General features: G+C 42.5%; 2 protein-coding genes across 3 annotated transcripts in view; both read left to right on the top strand.

Moving 5' to 3' along the window:
- LOC102245671 (N-acetyllactosaminide beta-1,6-N-acetylglucosaminyl-transferase) overlaps positions 1-21,138 on the top strand; it is a 23,914-nt gene extending 2,776 nt beyond the window's left edge. Inside the window, exon 2 of one of the 2 annotated variants that reach the window (XM_014528717.1) lies at positions 20,778-21,138. In XM_014528717.1, coding sequence (XP_014384203.1) covers positions 20,778-20,872 — 95 coding nt within the window. In that variant the 3' untranslated portion in view covers positions 20,873-21,138. Of the gene's footprint in view, positions 1-4,127; positions 4,605-20,777 lie in introns of those variants that run through there. The other variant, XM_005880699.2, reaches the window with a different exon arrangement.
- A 1,111-nt stretch (positions 21,139-22,249) lies between these two features.
- GCNT2 (glucosaminyl (N-acetyl) transferase 2, I-branching enzyme (I blood group)) overlaps positions 22,250-24,287 on the top strand; it is a 68,997-nt gene continuing 66,959 nt past the window's right edge. Inside the window, exon 1 of the mRNA XM_005880701.2 lies at positions 22,250-23,544. Coding sequence (XP_005880763.1) covers positions 22,626-23,544 — 919 coding nt within the window. The 5' untranslated portion in view covers positions 22,250-22,625. The remainder of the gene's footprint in view (positions 23,545-24,287) is intronic.

The raw sequence follows: 24,287 nt of genomic DNA, 5'->3' as shown, positions 1-24,287 counted from the left end.
GAAATATTCTAATTAGCTGGGATGCCACAATGGGTCGACATGATAGGAGGAGGTTGCGCGCACAGCGTTGGGGGCAGGGTGGCAGGGGCCTCCTCGCACCTGCGCTGGGGGAGGGCCTGATCAGCAGCGGCCTTGGCTGCTTCAAGGGCTGGAGAGGGAGGCAAGGCCAGATGACGACTGGAGGGTGGGCGGCGCCGCGAAATTTTGAATCATGCACTGGGCTCCTAGTTGAGACATAATTGACATAACATTATATAAGTTTCAGGTGTACAACATAATGATTCAATATTTGTACATATCACAAATGATCACCACAATAAGCCTAGTTAACATCCATCACCACACAGGATAGAATTTTTTTTCTTGTGGTAAGAACTTATTGATTTCAGAAAGGAAGGGAGATGGAGAGATAGAAACATCAATGATGAGAGAGAATCATTGATCAACTGCATCCTCTATACCCATAGAAACAGATCAAGCCTGCAACCCAGGCATGTACCCTGACCTGGAATCGAGCCATGACCTCCTGGTGCATAGGTGACACTCAACCACTGAGTCATAACGGTTGGGCCTTGAGATAAGAACTTTCAAGAATTATTATTTTAGCAGGTTTTAAATATTCAATATAGTATTATTCTCTAGAGTCACCGTGCTGTACCTTACATCCCCAGGACTTACTTATTTCTAGTTTGAAAATAAATAAGTCCTGGGGATGTAAGGTACAGTATGGTGACTCTAAGTAATAATACTGTATTGTTTCTTTCTTTTTCTAATGTCTTTTTTATTTCAGATAGATGATAGATAGATAGATAGATAGATAGATAGATAGATAGATAGATAGATAGATTTCAGAAAGGAAGAGAGAAGGGGAGAGAGATAGAAACATCAATGATGAGGGAGAATCATTGATTGGTTGCCTCCTGCATGCCCCCTACTGGGGATTGAGCCTGAAACCCAGGCATGTGCCCTTGACCAGAATCAAACCCGGGACCCTTCAGTCCACAGGCCGACACTCTATCCACTGAGCCAAACCAGCTAGGGCATAATATTATATTGTTTTTTTTTACCATCTTCACCCATTTCTCCCACCCTACCCTCATTGTCTAATGCCCCCTGCACCCTGATTCTGGCAACCACCAGTACCTTCTCTGTGTCTGTGAGTTCAATTGGCTTCTTTTTTTCTAGATTCCACATATCAGTAAGATAATATGGTATTTGTCTTTCTCTGATTTATGTCATATAGCATAATGCTCTTAAGTCCATCCATATTGTTGTAAATGGCAAGATTTCTTTTTTTTTTTAATCAGTGATATTTGGTGTATTAGTTTGGGCTGCTGTAACAAAGTACTACAGGTGGGGTGACTTAAATGTCAGAAATTTATTTTCTCACAGTTCTGGAGTCTGGAAATCAGAGACAAAGGTGCTGGCAGGTTAGTTTCTTCTGAGGCTTCTTTCCTTGGTTTGTAGATGCTGCCTTCTTGCTGTGTCCTCACATGGTCTTCTCTCTCAAGATTTCTTTTTTATGGCTGAATAATATTCCACATTTTCTTTCTTTTCTAAAGTGTTTATTCATTTGAGAGAGAGAGAGAGAGTGAGGAAGGAGAGAGAGAGAGAGAGAGAGAGAGAGAGAGAGAGAGAAACATCGATTTGTTATTCTACTTATTTATGCATTCATTGGTTGCTTCTTGTATGTGCCCTGACCAGAGATGGAATCTGAAACCTTGGCATATTGGGATGATGCTCTGATCAACTGAGCTACTTGGCCCGGGCTACACCACATTTCTTTATCTATTCATCCATCAATGGACATGTAGGTGGTTACCCTATCTTGGCTATTGTAAATAATGCTGCAGTGAACATAGGGGTGCATATATTTTTTTGAGTCCGTGTTTTTGTTACCTTTTAAATAGTGATGGAAGAAATCAGGGCTCAAGAAAGTGAGGTGGAGTTTGACCATATAGCCGTTCATATGGAATTATAATGTCCAGAATAGGGGAAGTAAAAGCCCTGCTTCTCTCTTATGTGTTTCTTGGACCAAATGTGATGAATAGTATTTGGGTCTGGGCACCATATCTTAAGGGGAATCATTGACAATACAAAGAGAGTAGCCAAGAAGGATAAAAGCCAAATCCTACTTTTTAAAAGAAATTATCAATGACAAACAAAAAAGATGTTTAATCTGGAAAAGGCTTGAAGAGGTATCACTGTCTTTACATAAAGATTTGCTTGTGAGAGAGAACTTGAACCAACTCTAGTTTTGAAAGAAGAATCCAGGATCAGTGGTAGGAGATAAAAGAAGAACCCATTGGCCTGAGGTTAGAATGGATAGCTTCTCAGTGGTGAATAAGCCCGAGGTATGTGTGGAAGCAGAAGCTGGAGAACGACTGTGGAAGAAACTCTTTTATCCAGTGTTGGGCCAAATGAGAGACCATGATCCTCAATCTCATCAGTTTATTGGACAGAAAGAGTAACACCCTTGCTTCTTAGCATTATTTATCTACTGGAACTGGATTTTTATACCTCTGCTTGGCAGTTACAGGTTAGCAACGCACTAGAAAAAAAAATATACTTCTCCATGTATTTCAGAAATTTTAAAGAGTGAGCCCTTGGAATGCTCTGCGTGTCACATGTAGGAAGGATACTGGCTGGAGGCGGTGGCCCATCCCTGGTACAGCTGACTCCTGTAGGACCTGGAGTGGCCAGAGTGCAGGACTTGGTCATGAGAAGGGGAGAAAACTGGAAGTTTAGGTGGCCATTTGTTTAATTGTTACTCCTGCTATGTGGGTCATTTCTGTTTTACAGGACCTTCTAGTTGAGGTATGAGTTATTTGTTTTGGTCATTTCTAAGACTGTTCTAGTAGACTGCAGTGACTGTGGGCTAACTAGGATTCTCAAAGAAGTAATAGGCCAGGAAAAAACACACACCTCACAAATGAAATGGCCTCATGGAGACCTAGAACAACAACACCCAGTGGAAATATAATGTGAGCCACAAATGTAATTTTAAGATTTTCTAGTAGCCACATTAAAAGAAACAAAAATAAATGGGTGAAATAAATTTAAATAATGTATTGTGTTTAACTCAATAAAAGGTAACATTTATACATATAGCTGGTGACTTTCATTGGCTTTGTTTCATTTTTCTGTGTTTCTCGGATTTAAAGATTTAAAAACTGACCAATGAGCCCAGCTGGTGTGGCTCAGTGGTTGAGCATTGACCTATGAACCAGGAGGTCACGGTTCGATTCCTGGTCAGGACACATGCCTGGGTTGTGGGCTTGATCCCCAGTGGGGGGCATGCAGGAAGCAGCTCATCAATGATTCTCTCTCATCATTGATGTTTCTATCTCTCTCTTCCTCTCCCTTCCTCTCTCTGAAATCAATAAAAACATACACAAATATTTGGAGTCTAAAAAACAAAATAAATGAACAAACAAAACAGAAACAGACTCATGGATGCAGAAAGCAGCCTGGTGATTGCCCGATGTGAGGAGGTAGGGGCTGGGTGGGAGAGGTTGGGGGATTGGAGGTACAGGTTAGCAGTTGCAGAGTGGTCATAGGGATGTAAAAAAGAAGGGTTAGGCCCAACTGAACTGGAGTCAGTGCATTTCAGACTTTTGCTGACTGTAGAGAATGTTGAACAAATGATCTAAAGATGTGTTTACACTGCAGAGTGAAATGGTTGCTCCCATATGCTGGTGGCATTTAAAGCCAGACAGTCCTGGCTCTGCTACATACAGTCTGTGTAACATTGGGCAAGAGGCCTGATTTCTCTGAGCCTGGTTCTTCATCTGTGTCTTGAGAATAAACTCTCTTCTTGTTGGGCTGTTAGATGGGTTGGAGTACACAGATTGTACCGGGTGCATTGTAGGAACTCTTTAAAAATGTCCGGAGGAGGAGCAGACTAACTTCTTAAATGTTTATCCTTGAGGTTTTGGTGCTATTATTTTAAAACTTCTGTGTGTAACCAAAAAACCCCAGGAACATTTGGCTTTAAAGGTGCAAAGATAATTTTTTTGCTAGCAGTCAGGTTTGTGGCCCACAGAGGGTGCCGTCGGCTGCAGCGGTACTTAGCAATGTGATATCTGTAGAGCCCTAGGTAGTTGGTTTCTCTCTCCTGTCATTAGGAAGCGGCATCTGTGACTAGCTGAAAGCCTGGCCTCCTGTCGCTGTAGACTGGTCTGGAAACAAATGGTCTCCTGTCCCCTGGTTCTGGAATGCTCTACTTTTGCTGCTCATTCTAGTCTCTTCTCAAGACCCACTAGAAAAGGCACTGCCTCAGAGAAGCCTTCCCTGCCCCTTTCCTCTGCCTCAGAAGCAGCCACTTGTGCTCTTGCTTGGGTAAGAGCATCTCCTCCCGGCATCCTCGCTGTTTGTGTGCATCTCCCCGCTTTGCTGGCATCTCTGCGCCTCCCCCGCTGCACACACTCCGAGGTGAGAATGTGAACTAGACATCTGCCTAGCCTCCTCATTCTGTGGGTTCCAATATAATGCTGAATAAGGAGCAAATGAAAGGGAAAGCAAATGAGTGGGAGAGAAAAGAGTATTACTCTGCTTGCCTAATACTTTCTACAAATATTTAATATTTTTAGCAAATAAAGAAAATTATCCTGCAGCTTTGCACAAAGTGTATTTTCTTCTTTCTCAATTCTGGTTCAGTTTTTACTGTCTACAGGGCAGGAATCCTGCCCCCGATTCCCGCCCCTCCCCGCCTCCTACTTTTCTAAAGGGCAAATATTCGTGGCCACCCTTGCTGAATGCACCAGAAAACACTTAGGGAGTGGTGTTGGCGGTGGGAGTTGTTAGTCATCTGACTGTATAAGGTCAGTATAACCTCTTTACGCATTTTGAAGATTGAAATTGTACGTTTTAGTCTAGAAAAGTAAAGTTAGCAGCTAAGGACATTTGCCAGAGTCATTTTAGCCAGGAGAGGCTTTGATGATGGTATCCAGAAAATGTAGTTTATTTGGCTACAACTTGAATTCCCTGTATAATTGCTAAACTCCAAACACACCTCTAGGCTTTTATGCCAGTTTTCCCCAGGCCCTTCTTTGCCTGGAGGCATCCTGATTATCTTTGAGCAACACTCCCCTCCATTGTTGGGTCAGCACCCCCCCCACACGCCCCCCCCCACACACACACACAGAGTTGACCTTTGCCCTCCATGCCCCAGGTGCTCTGTTCACCTCACAGATAGTCCTTACCTTCTTGTTAGGGTTTGTTGCTTGGGCATCATGGGAACTGACAGAATGCAGAGGCCTGATGGTCCGCTGAGCTTCATATCTTCTCAAGTCGCAACCAGCACAGTACTTGGCTTCAGCTTGAATTTGATTCACTTATGTTGCTGGTATAAAATAAATATAGAGCTGCTTTCATACAAATCCAGAAGTTTTCTTCTCTCCAAGTCACTGACAGCTTACAACAGACCGACAGAATTCCCGACTGCTTTACAGAGCCTTTCTAGAAGGTATGTAAACCATCATCATGAGTCCTTAGCAATGTCCAGCACTGGATGTATTACATTTTTTTCTTCCAAGTTAATAGCTTTATTGAGATATTATTTACATACCCCCAAACCGAGGTATGTAATTCAGGTATATCATTCACACACTGTAAAATTCACCAACTTCACCATTCCAAGTGTACAATTCAATGATTTTTATTATATTTACAGAGTCATGCAACTAAGATCCCAATCTAATTTTTTAAATTGTTGACAATATTACTGATGTCCCCTAATTATGTCCCCCTTTTGCTCCTTTCCTCCCAGCCCCTGCTCCACCCCAGGGTGTCACCACACTATTGTTTAAGTACATTGGTTATGCATAAATGCATATAGGTCCTTTGGTTAACCTCTTTCCATCTCCCTCCCCTCCCCTCTGAGATAGGTCAATCTGTCCCATGCCTCCTTGCCTCTGCACCTATTTAAAATATTTTTATCACCTCCTAAAGAAACCTCATGTCCATTTATAGCTACTTTCCATTTCCACACCCAACCCTTACTTTTCTGTGTGGATTTGCCCTTTCTGGACATTTCGTATACTAGTAAATTGAATCATGTTTTTTTTATGTCTGGCTCCTTCCAAATAGTGGAATATTTTTGAGGTTCATCAACGTAGCGTGAATCAGTGCATCCCTCCTCTATGTGGATGACTACTATTCTATTATATGGATAAACACTTTGTTTATCCATTAATCCACTGACAGGTACTTGGGTTGTTTCCACTATTTTGCCATTATGAATAATGCCGCTATGAACATCCCTGAACAAATCTTTGTATAGACACATTTTCCTTTTTCCTGGGTAGATCCCAAGAGTGAAATTGCTGGCTCATATGGTAACTCTATGTTTAACATTTTAAGGAACTGCCAACCTGGTTTCCAAAGCGAAGGCACTATTTTACATTGCCGCCAGCAGTATACGAGTGTTCCAATTACTCCTCATCCTCACCAACACTTGTTATTGCCTGTCTTTGTACTTAAGCCATTCTAATGGGTGTAAAAGAATATCTCACTGTGATTTTGATTTTCATTTCTCTAATTATTATTATTGGAGAATTGAGTGGATGGAATTTCTCCGTTGCTAGTGGAAGTGGGGTTCTTGGGGTGCTGATGGAATAAGAATTTCCAGAGGCCTCTATGAGAGCGTGAGATGTGGTAGAAAGCTTTATTTGCATGAACTTATATCCCTTGGTTCCCAAAGTCCCATTTCCCTTAAACCAGTCCTGGGAAAGGTGCAGGTGGGGTGTTGGTAGAGCTAGAAGCAAAGCCAGTGTCCAGAGTTTCCCTTCCACGGTGAAGCTGGGTCCAGTGCAGCATCAGACTAATTCCAGCCCATCAGTCCATTGTGTGGGGGCCACACGGCTGTGGGCCACGTGGGCGAGTGCAGGGTTTGAGAGCCCTACAAGCCAGGAGTCAGGCTTGCGCAGCAAGAGAGAAGAGGGCCAAGAGAGGGAACTGTCTTTGTGCAGGAGCTGATGCATCTCAGATTTCGTGCTCTTGCAGTGGCCACGCCCATTCTGGCCAGTGACCTGCTCCCAGGTGTGACCAACAAGTAATCACCGTTCTTAAGTCATTCAGACCTCACCGGGCATGCGTCCAAATTGCAGCTTCCCTTTGCTCCTTTCCAGTTATTAATAACTGGGTTACATGAAAATAGTATCATAATGAACAATGATGTTGAACATCTTTTCATGGACTTGTTGGTCATGGATATATCTTCTGAGGAGAAGACTAAGTGCCTTTAGAGGATGAAGAGATGAAATTGTCTAACATTGAATTAGGGACACACTGCATGGCCAAAATGTTAATTTAGGTTTCTACCTCCTCTAAGCAATTAGCTAAGCCTCATTCAAAAAATAAAGCAACCCATTTAATCAAGATACTGTCCTAATATGTAGTTACTATAATTTGACCCCTTTTCTAAGGTTTTATGCAAACTATAAGTCCTCCTCCTTTTAAGTATCAAATGATTGCAATTCCCTCCTTTCTAATAAAACCAATCAACTATCTTTAGTCTATCCTGTCAACATAAGAAACGTCTAAACCTACAGAAAATTTTTATCACAGTTTATTTGAGCAAACTGACAACATTTGCTGGGAAGCAAAATCTCAAGTGCTCCACAAAATAACAGTTTTTCAGTTTCTTTTATGCATCTGGAATTAAGATGGGAATGGAAAGAGGATTACATGAAGGTGGGAAAAAGCAAGACAGGATTGGGTTACAGGATAGTCCATAAGATTATATGTTTTCTCAGGGTGGTCACACTTGTGTGGGGTCTTTATTTTTTAAAACACATTTTAAAATCATTTTTTAGAGAGAGGAAGAGGAAGGGGGGAGAGAGAGAGAGAGAAACATCCATTTGTTGCTCGACTTATTTATACATCCATTGGTTGATTCTTGTAGGTGCCCTGACCGGAGATCGAACCCACAACCTCAGTGTATCAGGACGATGTTCTAACCACCTGAGTACCAGCCAGGCAGTGTGTTAACCTAGAGAAGCACAAAAGCAATGGACAGGGCTTGCTTAAAGCAAAGATAAACCTTTTACTAAAGAAGTTATAAGCCCGGGGCATGACAACTCACCATCACCTGCCTAGTTAGGAATTCATGATCAGATCACCCTGGGAGGTTACTTCTGGTGAGATTTATTACAGAGCCCCTTTTATGTCCACAGCCCTCATCCTCCCAGCTTTTTAAGCAGTGAAATGAAGGGCTGTGCCGGAGTCCTAATTAGGATTTTTGTGGCTTTTACTTTTTGTTTCTTCCATTTTACAAGATTCACTCCTTGGCTGTGATCTCCTTTCGTGTGTGTGCGTTGATTGGCCTGTGCTAGCTACATTTGACCACCTAGAAACTTCGGAGGGGCTTGTTTAATCCACATCACTTTGTTACTGCAAATACGAATTCCTGTGTTACTGAGCTTGACAGATTTAGACAATGTCTGACAGGGTTTCACAATCATTTGTTTTTACCTCAGATGATTCATAATGTGTTCACAGCTTTCTCCTTATTAGGAATGAAGCGAGCTCCAAATTCCTATCATCTTTGCAATCTTAACTAATTTCTGTGTAGCTTTGGAGAAAAATTCGAACATTTTTTATGAAAGGTAAACCAGCCACCTTTGTAGAACTGTCCATTCAAATGCTGAGGCATGTGCCGCTCTTTTTAGTTGCCTTTGAGAGTTTACAGGACGCAGTTCTGCTCTGCGAGACTCCAGCATCTTCGGTCTCAGGCACAAGCTCTGTGAGGGACAGGGTTTAAGGCGTTTCTTGCTTTCCAGATTCGAAGCCATAAAAGGGAAGGTTAAGATAGAAGGGGAAATGAAATCAATGACAAGGCAGAATTTAGAATGAAATTCATTGCTATGATAAGTCACTATTGATAAGAAAATAGAAACCTGAGCTTGTTCTGAAGGTCATAGATTAAGCCTGTCAAACTCAAAGGCTAACACAAGCCAAATAAAGAAGGTTTAAGTTTGTGGGCCACAAAAAAACAAAAGCTTCATTTTTCATAGAAACGTAGGTTTATTTCGATAGAGACATGCTGAATACAAAGGGCTGAAATAAATGAGTAATCGTTAACATAAAATAAAACATTCTAATAAAAATTGATATTTTTTTGAACATTAACTCACCAGACACTGAATAACTACACAAATTAACAAGCGGAACGCAAATAAACCTACTTTTCTTGTTCTGCGAAAGCAAAATATTTCCTGTTGTGCACACCAAACAAGTCAGTCCAAGACTAATGACGTGGCAATCAGCTGCTAAAATATTCGCTGCTAGTATTAGTGGAGAGAAATGGTGCGCCTGCGTTTAAGGTGTATAAGGGAAATGAATGCAACACGATTATAGTAATCAGTCATTAGTGAACGCTGTAGTTCGTTATTAATAATTATGTATAACAGGATATTGTAAAAATTAAGTTAAAAATTTTTATTACATTTTTATTACATACCATTATATTGGCTGGGCCACAAAAATATTCGCTGTGGGCCACATGCGGCCCGCGGGCAGCAAGTTTGACATGCTTGTAGTAGATCCTCATTCATACATGTTGCAACTAGAAAGAGCTCCTTTTTCCAAAATGTGTGGAGTGCTTTTAGCTCATTCCCATCTGTTTCCTGTAATGGCAGCTCTTTCCTTGTTATACTTTGTGCTCATTGCCCACCTTCCCAGCTGTGGCTGTGCACGCTGGCACATGACAGTGGTTGCAGACTGGCAACATATCGGCCCCAGCAGTGTGTACAGCACACGAGGCCCAGGGCAGTTGACACCCTTTGGACAGACACTTCTGGCTGAAAGAATTTTGTCCATTATTTTTTATAGGTGCCGGACAAATGATGGCTTTCAATATATCATGGTGAGAAACTGTTGAAAAGTACTTCCTTAATATACCATCCCAAATTAAAACTGGATTTCAAAATCTCAGAAGGGCAAGTTTTCATTTGGTCATAAAAGGTAGAGAAGAGCTCAGCCAGTGTGGCTCAATGGTTGAGCGTTGACCTATGAACCAGGCAGTCATGGTTTGATTCCAATCAGGGCACATGCCCAGGCTGTGGGCTCGATCCCTAGTGGGGGGTGCGTAGGAGGCAGCCAATCAATAATTCTCTCTCATCATTAATATTTCTATCTCTCTCTCCCCCTCCCATCCTCTCTGAAATCAATTTTAAAAATTATTTTAAAAAGGTAGAGAAGAACTGAATCCAGTGACCCAGCATCTATCTTTCAGTAGAATCATGCTATAATGAGTGGCCTATGTTAATTGTACAGAAAGGGCTATTTCCACACTCCAATACTGGCACTGTTGAGGAAGTCCTATAGCACAAGTGTTTTCTCAAGGAGGGAGCAGAAAGTCCCAACATGATATTTCGTTTGATTAATTTACTTAAGCCTCACAGAAATCCACTGAGGGAGGTAGATGTTATCTCCAATTCGAAAATGAGAAAGCCAGGGTTCCACACAGTAGAATGACTTAATCTAGGTTTGCCTGACCCCTAATTTATGATCAGCCTAATCTACCATGCTGCCTTTCAGAAGTACCCATGGCTGAAGCAATGTATTTAATAAAAATACTACTCTTTGAATATATAGAAAATGTTTAAAGATCTTAATGATTTTCAACCTTTTAGTTTAAACTAACTTCAAAATTACTATACATATAAGTAGAGTATAAAGAACTCTCCTATACCCTTCACCACATTTCCCAACCTATAACATTTTACCAGTATATTTCCTAACACCAGCAACAAAGATAATCTCTTGCATAACCACAGTACAGTCATCAAGTGATACAGCATTTCTCTTTAATCCACACACCGTATTCCAGTAACACTGGTTGTACTGATAATGTCTTTCATAAAATTAGGGTCTCATTAAGGATCTCAAACTACACTTACTTGTCATATCTTTTTAGTCTCCTCTAATTTGGAACAATTTCTCAGTCTGTGTCTTTCAAGGTTTCATCATGTTTGAGGGTGCAGGTCTGATGTTTCCTCATGATGAGATTTAAGTTATGCCTTTTGGGCAAAGGTACCAGAGAAATAATGCTGTAGAAGCATGCCATGCTGCTTCGTTCTTATCATGGCATTATTAACTTTTGCCATTTCATTAAGATGGTGTTACAGAAAAACCGGACAAGAACCAAACAGCGCTCTGAGAGCTTGGAGTTACACTTTATTCACCACGGCGGGCCTAGGGAAATGAATCCAAATTCTAAGCAAAGCTACAAGCAGAACTTCCCTTTTTATGGAAGAGACAGCCCTTTGTGCGCTTGCTGGCGGCCGGCCTTAAACTATACAGTTCTATCCAATTGAAAAATGCACCTGGCATGGCATTGGGTGTATCTATTCTAGTCTCTGGCCTACAAGGTCAGACAGCTGAGTTTATCTCCCCCATTATTCAAGCAGGCTAGAAAGCAAACTTATTTTTTCATAATAAGAGGCCATCCAAAGAATAGCAGAGAATTCCAAACAGTAGTTTTACAGAATAGGGGTTTTCCTTCACAGTGGTACCTGGCAAATTTGTATTTTGTATTTACTACTAAGTAATTACTAAGTATTTTGTAGGCAGACACTTTCAGACTATTTAGATATCCTGTCCTTCATCAAATGTTCACTCTCCAGTTCTACCATCCACGGATGGTTCTTGCCTGACCCAATTATTACCATGTGATTGCCAAATTGTGATTTTTTTTCTAACTCCATCCTTCTGTGATTATTAGTTGACATTCACCAATAAGGTAGGGCCTTCTCTTCGCCCCATGTGCTTACTTGCTTTGTTTGTTTATTTACTTATATTTACCCCTATGGATGTGGATTCCCATTTTACTCAATGGATTATAATTCATTACTATTTATACTTATTTTGCTGCTCAAATGTCCCAGACCTGGCCTGTGGGGCCCCTTCAATGCTGACTTCTGTGTCTTTTTAATATGTCCCCATTATTCTTTGAGTACTTCCTTACTTTCTAGCACAAGGAGATATTCTGTTAATCTTGTACTTAACTTGCCCCTGTCTTGGAGTCAGCCATCTCCTTTAAGGAATCCTCATTCCTTTTAGTAGAGAATAATATTTAGAAACTGAAGCCAGACAAAGAGTCCACTGCCTATCACTACCAGAGTCAACAAGTAGAGACACGGTTGAATCTTCGTTTATATTCAGAAGGCTGGTGATCCAAGAGAGCAGCAGGCATAATACCCTGAGAGAAACCGCTCTGACATCTCCACTCACGCCAGCCTTCATATAGGGTCAGAGGTGGGAGAGGACCTAAAACTACATGAGTTCCCAAGGTGTGCTTTCTATAATTGTCCTTGGGAAGATTAGCCCTCACACATTTCTTTCCCTTCAGGCGTGTTTTGCTCTTGATCTACTTTCAAATGTATCTTCTTTCAAGGCCACTTATCTTTAGAACTCTGTCTTTCTTCTTACAACATGTGCTCCAGAGTTAACAAGATTCTATAAGAAAAATCTATAGTTAGTGCAGGGAATAGCTATTAATCAACTGTGATTCTATTCTTATTGCATACTCCTTCCTATCAAAATGGAGATCTGGGCATTATTAATTCTATGACCATTCAGGGGTCAAAGCTAGAAAAAAAATACATATATGTGTACACATCTGTATACACGATGACACACACTCAGACATGTGCATTCTCAAACATGTACTCCAGCTCACACATTGTCTCATCTCACACATTCACTCATGCATACCCATCTATATTTTAATTTTTTAAATATATATTAAAAACCACAATTTCACACTACCTCTAATTGTAATCCAACAACACAGGGTCTATGCTCTCCACTTCCTTCTCCAGGAGTGAGGAACCTGGCTCTCATTAACCTCTGTGCATTCACGTATTGTCTCAGTCCTCCCCATGGTGCTTGGCAATTTAAACTATTCTTATCCCCAGGACATGCAGATCTACCTCTCACCAGCGGTAGCCTTGGTCCCTGGGAAGAAAAAGGAGCTCTGAATGAGTTCAAATACCTTTATAAATCTATTAATATTAGGAGGCAGTTAAGTATATAAGTGTATAAATTCGAAGTTCTGCTTTAATGCTACCTGAGTTCATGACCTTAGGTAATAAAGTCTTGCTTGCTTATCTGTAAAATGAGGGTAATAATTGCATTTATTACTTTAGGGTTGCTGTGAGCATTAAATAGTAATCAACATGAAATGTTGACCAAGTACCCAGCACCTGATAAGTATTACCTCAATGTTATCTTTTATTATTGTATCAGTCAGTGAAAAGGAAAATGGGGGGGGGGGGGCTTGCAACCTAGTTCAGTATCTGGTTAAAACTGTAGTCTTGCCCTAGCGGGTTTGAGTCAGTGGATAGAGTGTCGGCTTACAGACTGATGAGTAGCAGGTTTGATTCCAGTCAGGGGCACATACCTAGGTTTTGGGCTCAATTCCCTGTGGGGGTGCAGGAGGCAACTGATCATGATTCTCTCTCATCATTGATGTTTCTATCCCTCTTCCTCTCTGAAATCAATAAAAGTTTATTAAAAAAAACAAACAAAAAACTGTAGTCCTACTTCCCCACTCTGACCGACTTGGGTGGAGCTGCAGAGCCTAACCGCAGGGCCCCACCACAGCTGACTCAGGCTGAGCTGCGGAGACCCTCAGGGGCCCACCACAGGAGGAGGTATATAGGTCAGAGCCTCCCCAGGAATTCAGTTCAGGCTTTGGATCCGAAACTCCCCTGGACTAACAGATCTGCGAAATAAAGGTTAAACTTTCCTCCCTCAGAGTGCTGGCTGATCGTTCTCCCGTGCATTCTGCCACAGCATTAGGACCCCAGGAAGAAAACAGGCAGCATGCTCAAAGTAGGCTAATCAAGAGAGACTTAGGAAAAGCACCGTGGACAGAGCCAGGCCTTCTGGAACCCAGTTTTGCATGGGCCCAGGTGTCCCCTGGATCAGGCCCTCTGCTCGTGACTGGTCAGACCATGCAGAAGTGTGATCACCTGAAGAGGGAGCTGGGGAGATGGAATTTGGAAGTCAATCCTAATAATAGCTGGAAGGAAAAGATTTGTCCACATGGTTTTCTGAACAATAAAGAAAATATGTTGGCAGGAATGGAAAAGAAATGTCACAGTGCTTCAGGCTTAGGTGTCTTTTCAACACATGTCTATTGATTGAATGTGAGAGAAAGAAACGGAGTGCTGGAAAAAGAATGCATGTGTCTTACTGAACGTGAGCAGCTCTCCTTATTTCTCATGTTTTCTCCAGGAAGCGGATCTGGGTGCTGCGGCCTAGACATTTCTGGGCACAGGATGGCACAGTGACTGAGAGCAAGATGCTCTGGAGCAGAGCTGCTCACATTCAAGTCCTGGGCCAGCCCTTCTCAGTGACCCTGGGCAGGAAGGTTCCCTGGGAGAGCAGTGACCTTCTGAGTCTGTTTCCTCACTGGGCAATTGGGGGTGATAACCCCTAATGCCAGCTGTCAGCTTTGTCATTCATACTTCTTGGTACCCTGTTGTAACATACATTCTGTTTGTCAGAGCAGGGCCTCTTCCATCCTTATCTGATCTAGATGACAAGTCCCTTAACAGTTGACACTCAGTTCTGTGTTGATGAGCACAAAGGGTTTTTGAATTAGTTTTTTAAAAAATATATTTTATTGATTTCAGAGAGGAAGGGAGAGGGAAAGAGAGATAGAAACATCAATGATGAGAGAGAATCATTGATCGGCTTCCTCCTGCACACCCCACACTGGGGATCGAGCCCACAACCCAGGCATGTGCCCTTGACCGGAATAGAACCCGGGACCCTTCAGTCCACAGGCCGATGCTCTATCCACTGAGCCAAACAGGCTAGTGGCACCTAAATGCCAGTAGCACCCCTAAAATACACAGAAAGCACCCACAGGCTTATTCTGCCCCAAATGCCGATAGTGCCAAGGTTGAGAAACCCTGATCTGTAATAACTGTTGGTGGGAGTTGGGGTCTATTATGAGTATGGCTGGAGTGAATATTGAGCTATAAGTCCTTTCATAAACATGTACACATTTCTGTCGAATAAATACCTGGGAATGGAATTTCTGGGTCACAGGATGTGCCTATGCTCAGCGTTCGTAGAGATTGCCGGTTTTTCAGAGTTGTACCAATTCACACTTCCACACGCAGTACATGAGCATTCGGGTTGTTCCACATCGGCACCAATATTTGGTATTTTCTGCCTTTTTCTTATTTATTTATTTATTTGTTTGTTTGTTTGTTTGTTTATTTGACTCTTCTTCTATACCCTCCTCTCATTCAGCTTATGGTACACTGGATCCTCAAAACATCAGTGTTTGTCAGTAAGTAGTACTGTTCCACATTTTCTGAAAGACTGGGATTATGCCCAGGTGTGCTGTGTACAGTAAATTAGAGACTGCATTCGGGGCAGGACAACTTGCTCCTAGGATTTTTCTCATTTAAATAAGAGCCCCTTTTCTGTATTTCCATTCCTTTCATTCTTCCTAGGAGTACTGATTGCTTTCCATAGTAAATTTTATAAGTTTATTTTTAAAACTGACCAGGGCAATCATCTACCATTTGAGTTCATGTTTATTAAGCATTTCCAAATTGTATAGGCTGGTTCATGCCAAACATTGGTTGTTTCATTATACAGTAAATTGCCTAGTCATAGGAAAATAGATCAAGTGTGGTCATTGAGGAAAAAAAATCAAAGAATTTTGGTCTCTGATCCATTGGTTCCCAAACTTTGGTCCCAATTCCTTGTTAGAAAAGAAAATTATTAAATTCTATCTGAAACCTACTGACCTCCCGGGTCAGAGCCCTGTAACCTGTATTTTATTTTATTTTTCCCCAGAGAGGAAGGGAAAGGGAGCGAGATAGAAATCAATGATGAGAGAGAATCATTGATTGGCTGCTTCCTGCACACCCCCTATTGGGGATCAAGCCCACAACCTGGGCATGTGCCCTTGACTGGAATTGAAGCAGGACCCTTCAGTCTGTAGGCCGGCACTCTATCCACTCAGCCAAACTGGCTAGGGCTGTAACCTGTATTTTTAACAAACCTTTCTGGTGATGAAATGTTAAACAGAAGTTTGCAAACTTTTTTTGGGGGGGGGAGGTAATCCTCACCCAAGGATATTTTTTCCATTGATTTTTAGAGCGAGTGGAAGGGAGGGGGAGAGACAAAGAGAGAGAAACATTGATGTGAGAGAGACACATTGATAGGTTGCCTCCTGCACACACCCCAACCGGGGCCGGGTATCAAGCCTACTCTCAACCAGAATTGAACCCATAAGCCTTCAGTCCTTGGGCTGGCACATTAACCACTGAGCAAATTGGTCAGGGCAATCTAAACTATTCTTGTCCCCAAGCCATAGACACCCCTAGTTTGGCTGAATAATTTTGAAAACAAATGTTTTGGTAAAACAATAGAGTCAGTTATTCTGCTAGGGTTAAGCTATTAACTTCCACATGTAAATTTAATGGTAAGTTTCATCTTGAAATGATAATTGGCTGTGACTTATTTTGGGTAATTTATTTTTCATTTTCTAATGCCCTAAATTTCAGGTTCTTCATATTTCTAATTGCTACATTTATGCTGCCAGAAAATTGTCGCCTATCTGTGCGTGCTTTGAATGTGCCTATTTGAATCTGTGCACTGTTTTTTGCAAGTATTTGCTTAGCTTTCTTAGCAACCAGGAAGTGTTTCCATGATACCATTGTTACATCAAACTCAGATGCAGGTCACTTCAGCTCACAGTACCATGATATGATCTAGCATGACCACCTTCCGGACCTGCCACCTAGGCCTTTACAATTCTGTATATTAAACTCCTTCCCCTTCTCTAAGGTGAGAATTTGAAATAATGTTTTGGGTTTTGTGATCTAGACAACAACTCCTTCTGTTGCTAATTAGATGAATGGTATCCAAAGTAAAAATGATTGGGTCCCAGGAGAAGGAGGGTTTTCCCCGGTGACCCCCACGGGAGGACACTCCGTTATGGGAGAATTATCATTTCAGTTAAAGGTGTGCTTGTTAATGTCTCCTTCCTTCTCCTCTTTAACATCATGGTCATCATTATTTAAAAAAAAAAAAGAAGAAAAGAAGGCTCCATCTACAAACCATCGGGCTACACAGAACAGAATTTCCTCTTTAACATCATGGTCATCATTATTTAAAAAAAAGAAGAAGAAAAGGCTCCATCTACAAACCACTGGGCTACACAGAACAGAATCACTCACGTGGCTGTCCTTTCTGGTGAATTATTCTTAGCTCAAGGGGGAAAATTAATCCTGATATTTTATAATTAAGCATGACTCCCAGAGTCACTTGACATGCTATAATCACAAAGCAAACCACACAGAAATGGTTTTTCAAGGAACAGCCACCAGTGAGCCCAAGAATTGATACAATCTCACCTCACTTACCTAACCTTTCTGCAAATATTACTTAACCTCTCGATGCTACTTCAACAAACTTTATCAGAGCCAGTCCTTCAAGTGACCTTTTTGCTGTTATTTAACATTATAAATCCAGTGTTTCTGCTCAAGCCTGTGTTCCCTCCATTTCTTTCCCAACTAAAGAATAGCAGTTAATTGAGAATGGAAAAACAAGTCCCAGAACAATTATGAAAGAATAATGAAGTTTGAATTAGTACATGCAATTAAACAAAGGTAAGATGCACAAGAAGGTGCGAATAGAGGTCAGTGCTCATGTGTGTTTATAGTTAGGTCTCTGTAGGCGGACCCTGAAAGGGAAGAGATGAAAAAGCCTACAGGTACAGTCAAACTATACTTCCGCATAACTAGAAATTGGCTTAAAGAAAAAAAAATCACGGAGGCCTTAGACCATGATATTCTAATATATAAATTGAAAGCTTATGTAAACATGGGTTTCAACACTCCTTTTCTTTGTAGTTGAAAATTGCACTTTCCAATGCCCAGATGACTCTGGACCCATTCAACACGCGTTGAACACAGGCCCCGTCGAGTTGCGGGGCTGTCATAGGAACAGGAGGCCCAAGCCCGGCACTCCTGGAGCTCACCCTCACCCTGCCTGGCACTTTGAGATAATGGCTTACTGACTTGAATGGTTTTCTCTGGTGCCATGTGAATCGAGAAGCTCCGATTCAACAGTTCTTCCCAGGAAGGTTCTCTGCTTTGCTTTCCTGTTTCTGTGTTCTTGCTCTCTTATGATTTCTCCAACTGAACAGCCTCCTGCACGCTCTACGTGTCTGAATCTAACCAGCGAAGCCCTTTCTAACCAGTCAAGCTCCATTTCTAACCATCTTTGTCCTCTGACCTCCCATGACATTTAGTAGATAACTTCGGGTTTGGAACTTACCCATAGTCTTTCCTGTTTAGTTGGTTATATTTTCTGTTGTAGGTATTTTGAGGCCTACAGGACAGGGGCCGTACTCACACTTGAATTCCATCACTGTGCTTAGCAAACTCACCTCACACATACCGAGTTACACAGCTCACGTAAGCTGGAAGGCACCTCAGAGAACATCCTATTTAAGGCAAAGCAAGCAGGATCTAAGGTCACATAACCAGTGAAAGGTGGATAGTGACTTGCACCAGGCCCTGTGAGTATTATTGTGGGAGTTAGTGGACAACCCTTTCTTGACACACAAGAAGAAACACATTTTTCATGGTTTCCCCCAGAAATTTGATTAAAAGTTGTGTGTCTTTGGTCATTTAATCTATCAGGTTAGCCTGTTCAGAGTTATTGTTTGTCAAAAGTAGAGATACCAGTTGCTCTGTTCCCAATTCTAATTGAGGCCCTTTTACCCAGGGGCACCTGGAACCATGGGGGTTGTGGACTCCATTCATTTATTCATTCATTCATTCATTCAACACATATAAATGGGTAAATAAATAGTATAAATATGGTAATGTACATACTTCTACATTACAAAGTTGAGGGGTTGGAAAAATAAGTCTAGACTTTCCTCTAATTCCCAATCATGAATTCCATAATGTCCCTGGGACTTTAAATCTTTCCCCTATCTTCGTTTATTTAAGAGAAACCTCAACCAATATGCAGTATCTGATGTTCTGTGAATATCTACAGGCCTAAAAGCCTTGTTAGAGCCTTGGAATTGTTTCTAGGACACACTATTAATTAAGGAGTAGGTAGCACCTTTACCTCACAGTTTCAGAGGCTTTACTTACATCTAATATTTTCATTATTATTAATGTGTGCATTATGCATATATATGGGCTGCCGTGTACTTTCCCACCATGGTTTCTTCTGCTACTGTTCCTCCTCCACTTGGCACATGTTCCCGGGGAGCAGCCCTCCACCCAAAGCCTTTGCTGGTGCTCCTTTGGCAGCAGGATGAAATCCAAGTTCTCAGCACAACACAAGGTCTTCCACCACCGCCTGACGCTTCCCTCACAGGCCTGACAGCCTGGCAGGCAGCACACTAGCCGTGCAGCTCCCCCACCTCCTCCTCTAGGGCTCGCAGCACCAGGCACGTGCTCCCTGCCCCTTCACACACAAGCCTGGAGGGCCCAGTGTCGGAGAACTCTCTTTCTCCCCTTTGATTATCTCTTTATTTCACTGGGATCTGAGTCTCCCATCATTTCAAAGAAAGGACACCCTCTTCATTTTGGAACCGTGTTCTAGATAGTATCACAACTGGGAAAAGGTCTTTAAAGTGCACAAAAAGTAAAGACTTCTAAATGGAATGAAGAGTAGCCCTGGGGGACGGGGGTGGGGGGGCAGTAAACATGTCTAGCCAGAATAATTAGCTAGTCCAGGAATAGGTGCTTACAGAGGAGGGACAGGTGCAGTTGTCAGAGCTGTGAGAGTCAACCCTGTGCTTGCCTGCAGCTAAAGGCAGGTTGGGAGGCCGAGTTGCTCAGTCCCAGTAGCAAAAAAATTGCATAGGGTCTATTTCAGATAAGCAGACCAGATGCCTATGAGGAAGGAAAGGTAACAGCCTTGCTCTTTGCAGCAACAGGTTTTTTAAAAAGTTCTCCCATAGGGATTTCTTAAGAACAGAACCTGAGGGTGGGGAAAGTTGGCCCAAGGACAGCTGAAAGGGCAGAGAGGAAAAACAGGTATATTTTCAGCACACAAACAATGCACTTGAAGTAATGGACTGAATACAGAAGTATCATGAAAGTTCTTAATTTGTCCAGTGTCTACATTTCTTACTATAGAAACATTGTTAATGCCTGTGTATATTGAACCCCTGTATTATTGGCCAGTTGGAAATAATCATGTAAACAGCCCCGTTGGCCTAATAAACTTATGTATCTACTATAGAAACATTGTTAATGCCTGTGTATATTGAACCCTTGTTGGAAATAATCATGTAAACAGCCACGTTGGCCTAATAAACTTATGTATCTGTATACTGAGCACTTGGTCAAATTGCAAATATATATTTTTCTCTTCTGTTAATACTCACCAGAGGATATTTTGCCATTGACTTTTAGAGAGAGTGGAAGGGAGGGAGGGAGAGAGAGACACATCAATTGGTTGCCTCCTGCACATGCCCAGACTGAGGTGTGCCCTTGACTGGAATAGAACCCGGGACCCTTCAGTCCGCAGGCCAACACTCTAACCATTGAGCCAAAGCGACTAGGGCAAACTATAAATATTTTAACACTCATTCTAAGTCAACAGGCTTTGCCAAACTAGATACTGAAATTACTCTCTGTTGTTTTGAAATAGAACATACAATAACCTAATATTTAAAGGGAATTATTTAGAAAAAGAGAAGCTTGGGATTGCATTTTCTGTTATCCTGAACTTTCAGTTGTTTTCTTGGCTTTACTCCTTAGAAACACTAAGGATGAGATTGATCTGCTTTACCCACATAATGGCTGCATTTTCTTTTCCCACTTTGCCTACAAATCCAATGGTGGAGGCTACGTGAGTGTATTTATGATGGGTCTTAAAGAAGGAGGAGAGGAAAGGCAGAGAGGAAAGAATGGCCAAGCGGGGAGAATGCGCAATGGGAGCAACGACAGTGAGAAGAAGGAAACAGACGGTGTGCTCAGGGAGCCCTGTGCCGTTCAGCGGGGGTGGGTGCTGACTGAAAGCAGGCAACCCCCACACCTGTATTGTTCTAGTTCTTTGACAGCAGGGTAGAGACTTGTCAAAAGGAAGGAGAGAGTGTGCATTAAAGGACAGGATTTCTTCAAGGGGTGGGGTGGGGCTCAGTCTCCATTGTGAGACGAGGGTGGAGGCACTGAGGCATTTAGTTCAGATAAACAATGAGGAACAATGGGAAGGCATTTAGTAGTTGAACTGGTGCTTCAGAGTAATTTTAAGTAAAATATATGAATCTACATTTAAAAAGCACTGGTGCAAGAGGGAACTGTGGAAGAAAAGAACCTTTTTCAGTGGTTCTGAACCTTCTGGCCCTTTCAATACAGTTCCTCATGTTGTGACCCAACCATAAAATTATTTTCGTTGCTACTTCATAACTGTAATGTTGCTACGGTTATGAATCTGATATGCAGGATGGTCTTAGGCGACCCCTGTGAAAGGGTCGTTCGACCACCAAAGGGGTCGCGACCCACAGGTTGAGAACCCCTGTAAGTGGAAGAGCTTGGTACTCCTTAGCCAAAACACTATTATTTGCAAATAGGGAAACCAACATTCATCTCCTAGGACTAGGTGGTTGAGAAACTTAACTGGGCAGGAACAGTGTCTGATGATGCTCTTTGGGTGGTTAAAACCGGAATAGCCCCAAGGTTCCCTAATCTGAACTGTTACTTGTGGCCAGGATTCAAGTAAAGCTTTAAGGTCTCATCTAAATCAGGGTATGAAGCTCGAAACTTGTTCCTGTGACCCCGACATTCTGTGACAGGCCCCACGGTGGATGCTGGAAGGGGGAGAAGAGGCGCTGTCACCTGATCTCAAAGTCACAGGGCCAGGATCCCTGCCATTCAGATCCCCCAGGACTGGAGCTGAACACGGTAGGGCGGGGCAGGAAAGCTTTATGGAGGAGCCAGGATGGATGAGCTTTATTTTCCTTGTCACCTCAGTTATTTGTTTTCATTGAAGCAGCATAGTTGAGAGTGGAGGCTACATTATACCCCGTGGATCACACTGGGAGAGCCGAGGGACCGGGTTATGGATGGATCACTGCCCTGAGCGGCGAGAGGGGTGAGTGCCGCAGCCAGTCGGATGACTAGCAGGAAACGCATGCCTGCCAGAACACATCATTTCAACTTTGGCTTTCACTGTGCTAATTCCCTGAATGGCAATAACAAGGGGCGGGGAGAGAAGGAGAGGCGGGGGAATGGGAAATGAAAGAAAAGAGATCTGAGAAACTAAATCTGCAGGGGAAAGCAGTTAGCAGAGTTTTAGTGAAACAGCTCGCAGATGCCAGCCCGGAAGCAGCGGGAGGGAGCAAGGCTGGGCTTGAGAACCTGCTGCTGGGATTTAGACAAAGGCGTTTTGAGAGAGGCAGAGAACCAGGCGGGTTCAGTTGCTAATGTCAGCATGGGGACGGAGCCTGCAGCTGGACTCCCGGCATGAAACTGAATAAATTCCCAGCGTCTCCTTCAGGGTAGAAATGGCTGGAGCATGTACCAAAATAAGAACTCAGAGGAAAAAGTAAGTTTGGGAAAAGACTTACAGATTTCCACCGTCTTTGAAATCTTGCTCTTCTGTGAGGCATGTCTTCATCGATGCGTTACCTTTTTATAGTTTCTGTCTCTTGTGTCATAATTTTTATCGTGTTCTATGTGTTCATATTTGGGGGAGAGCAAGGCTTCCAGAGGCTGAATAATTCGGACACTCTGATGCTGACTCAAGTTTGCGCATCCTTTATCAAAGGCAAAACACCTTTCCTGTGGCGAGACAAACTGATGATATATCAGAAGTCTTCCTGCAGAGAATATCTGACCCAGAGCCGCTACATCACGGCCCCGTTATCCGAAGAAGAGGCTGGGTTCCCTTTGGCATACATAATGGTCATCCATCACAACTTTGATACCTTTGTAAGGCTCTTCAGAGCTATTTACATGCCCCAAAATGTCTACTGCGTCCATGTGGACGAAAAGGCAACAGCTGAATTTAAAGATGCGGTGGAGCAACTGCTGAGCTGCTTCCCAAACGCCTTTCTGGCTTCCAAGATGGAGCCGGTTGTCTATGGTGGGATCTCCAGGCTCCAGGCGGACCTGAACTGCCTGAGAGACCTGGTGGCCTCCGAGGTCCCCTGGAAGTACGCCATCAACACCTGTGGGCAAGACTTCCCCCTGAAAACCAACAAGGAAATAGTTCAGTATCTGAAAGGCTTCAAAGGGAAAAACATTACCCCGGGGGTGCTGCCTCCGGCTCATGCTATTGGACGGACTAAATATGTCCACCGAGAGCATCTGGGCAAAGAGCTTTCCTATGTGATAAGAACCGCAGCTCTGAAGCCGCCCCCTCCCCATAACCTCACCATTTACTTCGGCTCTGCCTATGTTGCTCTGTCAAGAGAATTTTCCAACTTTGTTCTCCGTGACCCACGGGCTGTTGATCTGCTCCAGTGGTCCAAGGACACTTTCAGTCCTGATGAGCATTTCTGGGTGACGCTCAATAGGATTCCAGGTATGTGAGCTCCGTATTTGGCGTGATGGTGATGCCACCCTTTAAAGGGCTTCTCGAGAGCCTGGTTCTTTTCATTTGAGTAGAAGATGAAAACTGAAACACACAGTTCTCACCTTAACCATTTCTAAAAGCAGAATGATGTTTTTTTATGTGATAATACAATATTGTAGCACAGCCAAATAATACTTTTCAATGGTGTTGCTTTGCAGTTCATCATGTTCTCTTGCAATTATCATCCTACGAAGTCTTTACCACAATAGATATTATTGTTCTCAATCCCCACTAGAGTTCTTTCTCCCAAATTTGTCAAACTTGCTCTAACCTAGGGCCTTTTTCTCACCCATTCTCCTGCCTACCCCTACACAGGCACAGGCTCCTTCTTGTCAGCCAGATGTCGTCTGAGCTGACCACCCCACCCTGTCTTTCCTTCAAAGAGTTTATCACCCTCTGGAATTGTCATATTTACTTATTTGCATGGGTTTGTTCTTGGCCTCCTCTGCATTAGCTCCATGAAGTCAGGCCATTTTCTATCTTATTAACTCCTGTGTCCTCAATGTTTAGAACAAATAGTAAATGCTCAATAAATATATATCAGGTGAGTGAGTGAATGAATGAATGAATGAATGGCAAAGTATAAGACTTTACTATGGTACCACAGCTGTTTCCCAGTAAACTGAGAAATATATGGACTCATGCCTGTACCATATCATAGGTGTAGACTTACCAAAAAAAAAATATATCTA

This window comes from Myotis brandtii, unplaced genomic scaffold, assembly GCF_000412655.1.
Source record: "Myotis brandtii unplaced genomic scaffold, ASM41265v1 scaffold649, whole genome shotgun sequence".
In the NCBI taxonomy this organism is placed as follows: domain Eukaryota; kingdom Metazoa; phylum Chordata; class Mammalia; order Chiroptera; family Vespertilionidae; genus Myotis; species Myotis brandtii.
The sequence above is the reverse complement of the archived record's forward strand: the minus strand, read 5'-3'. Positions and strand labels throughout refer to the sequence as shown.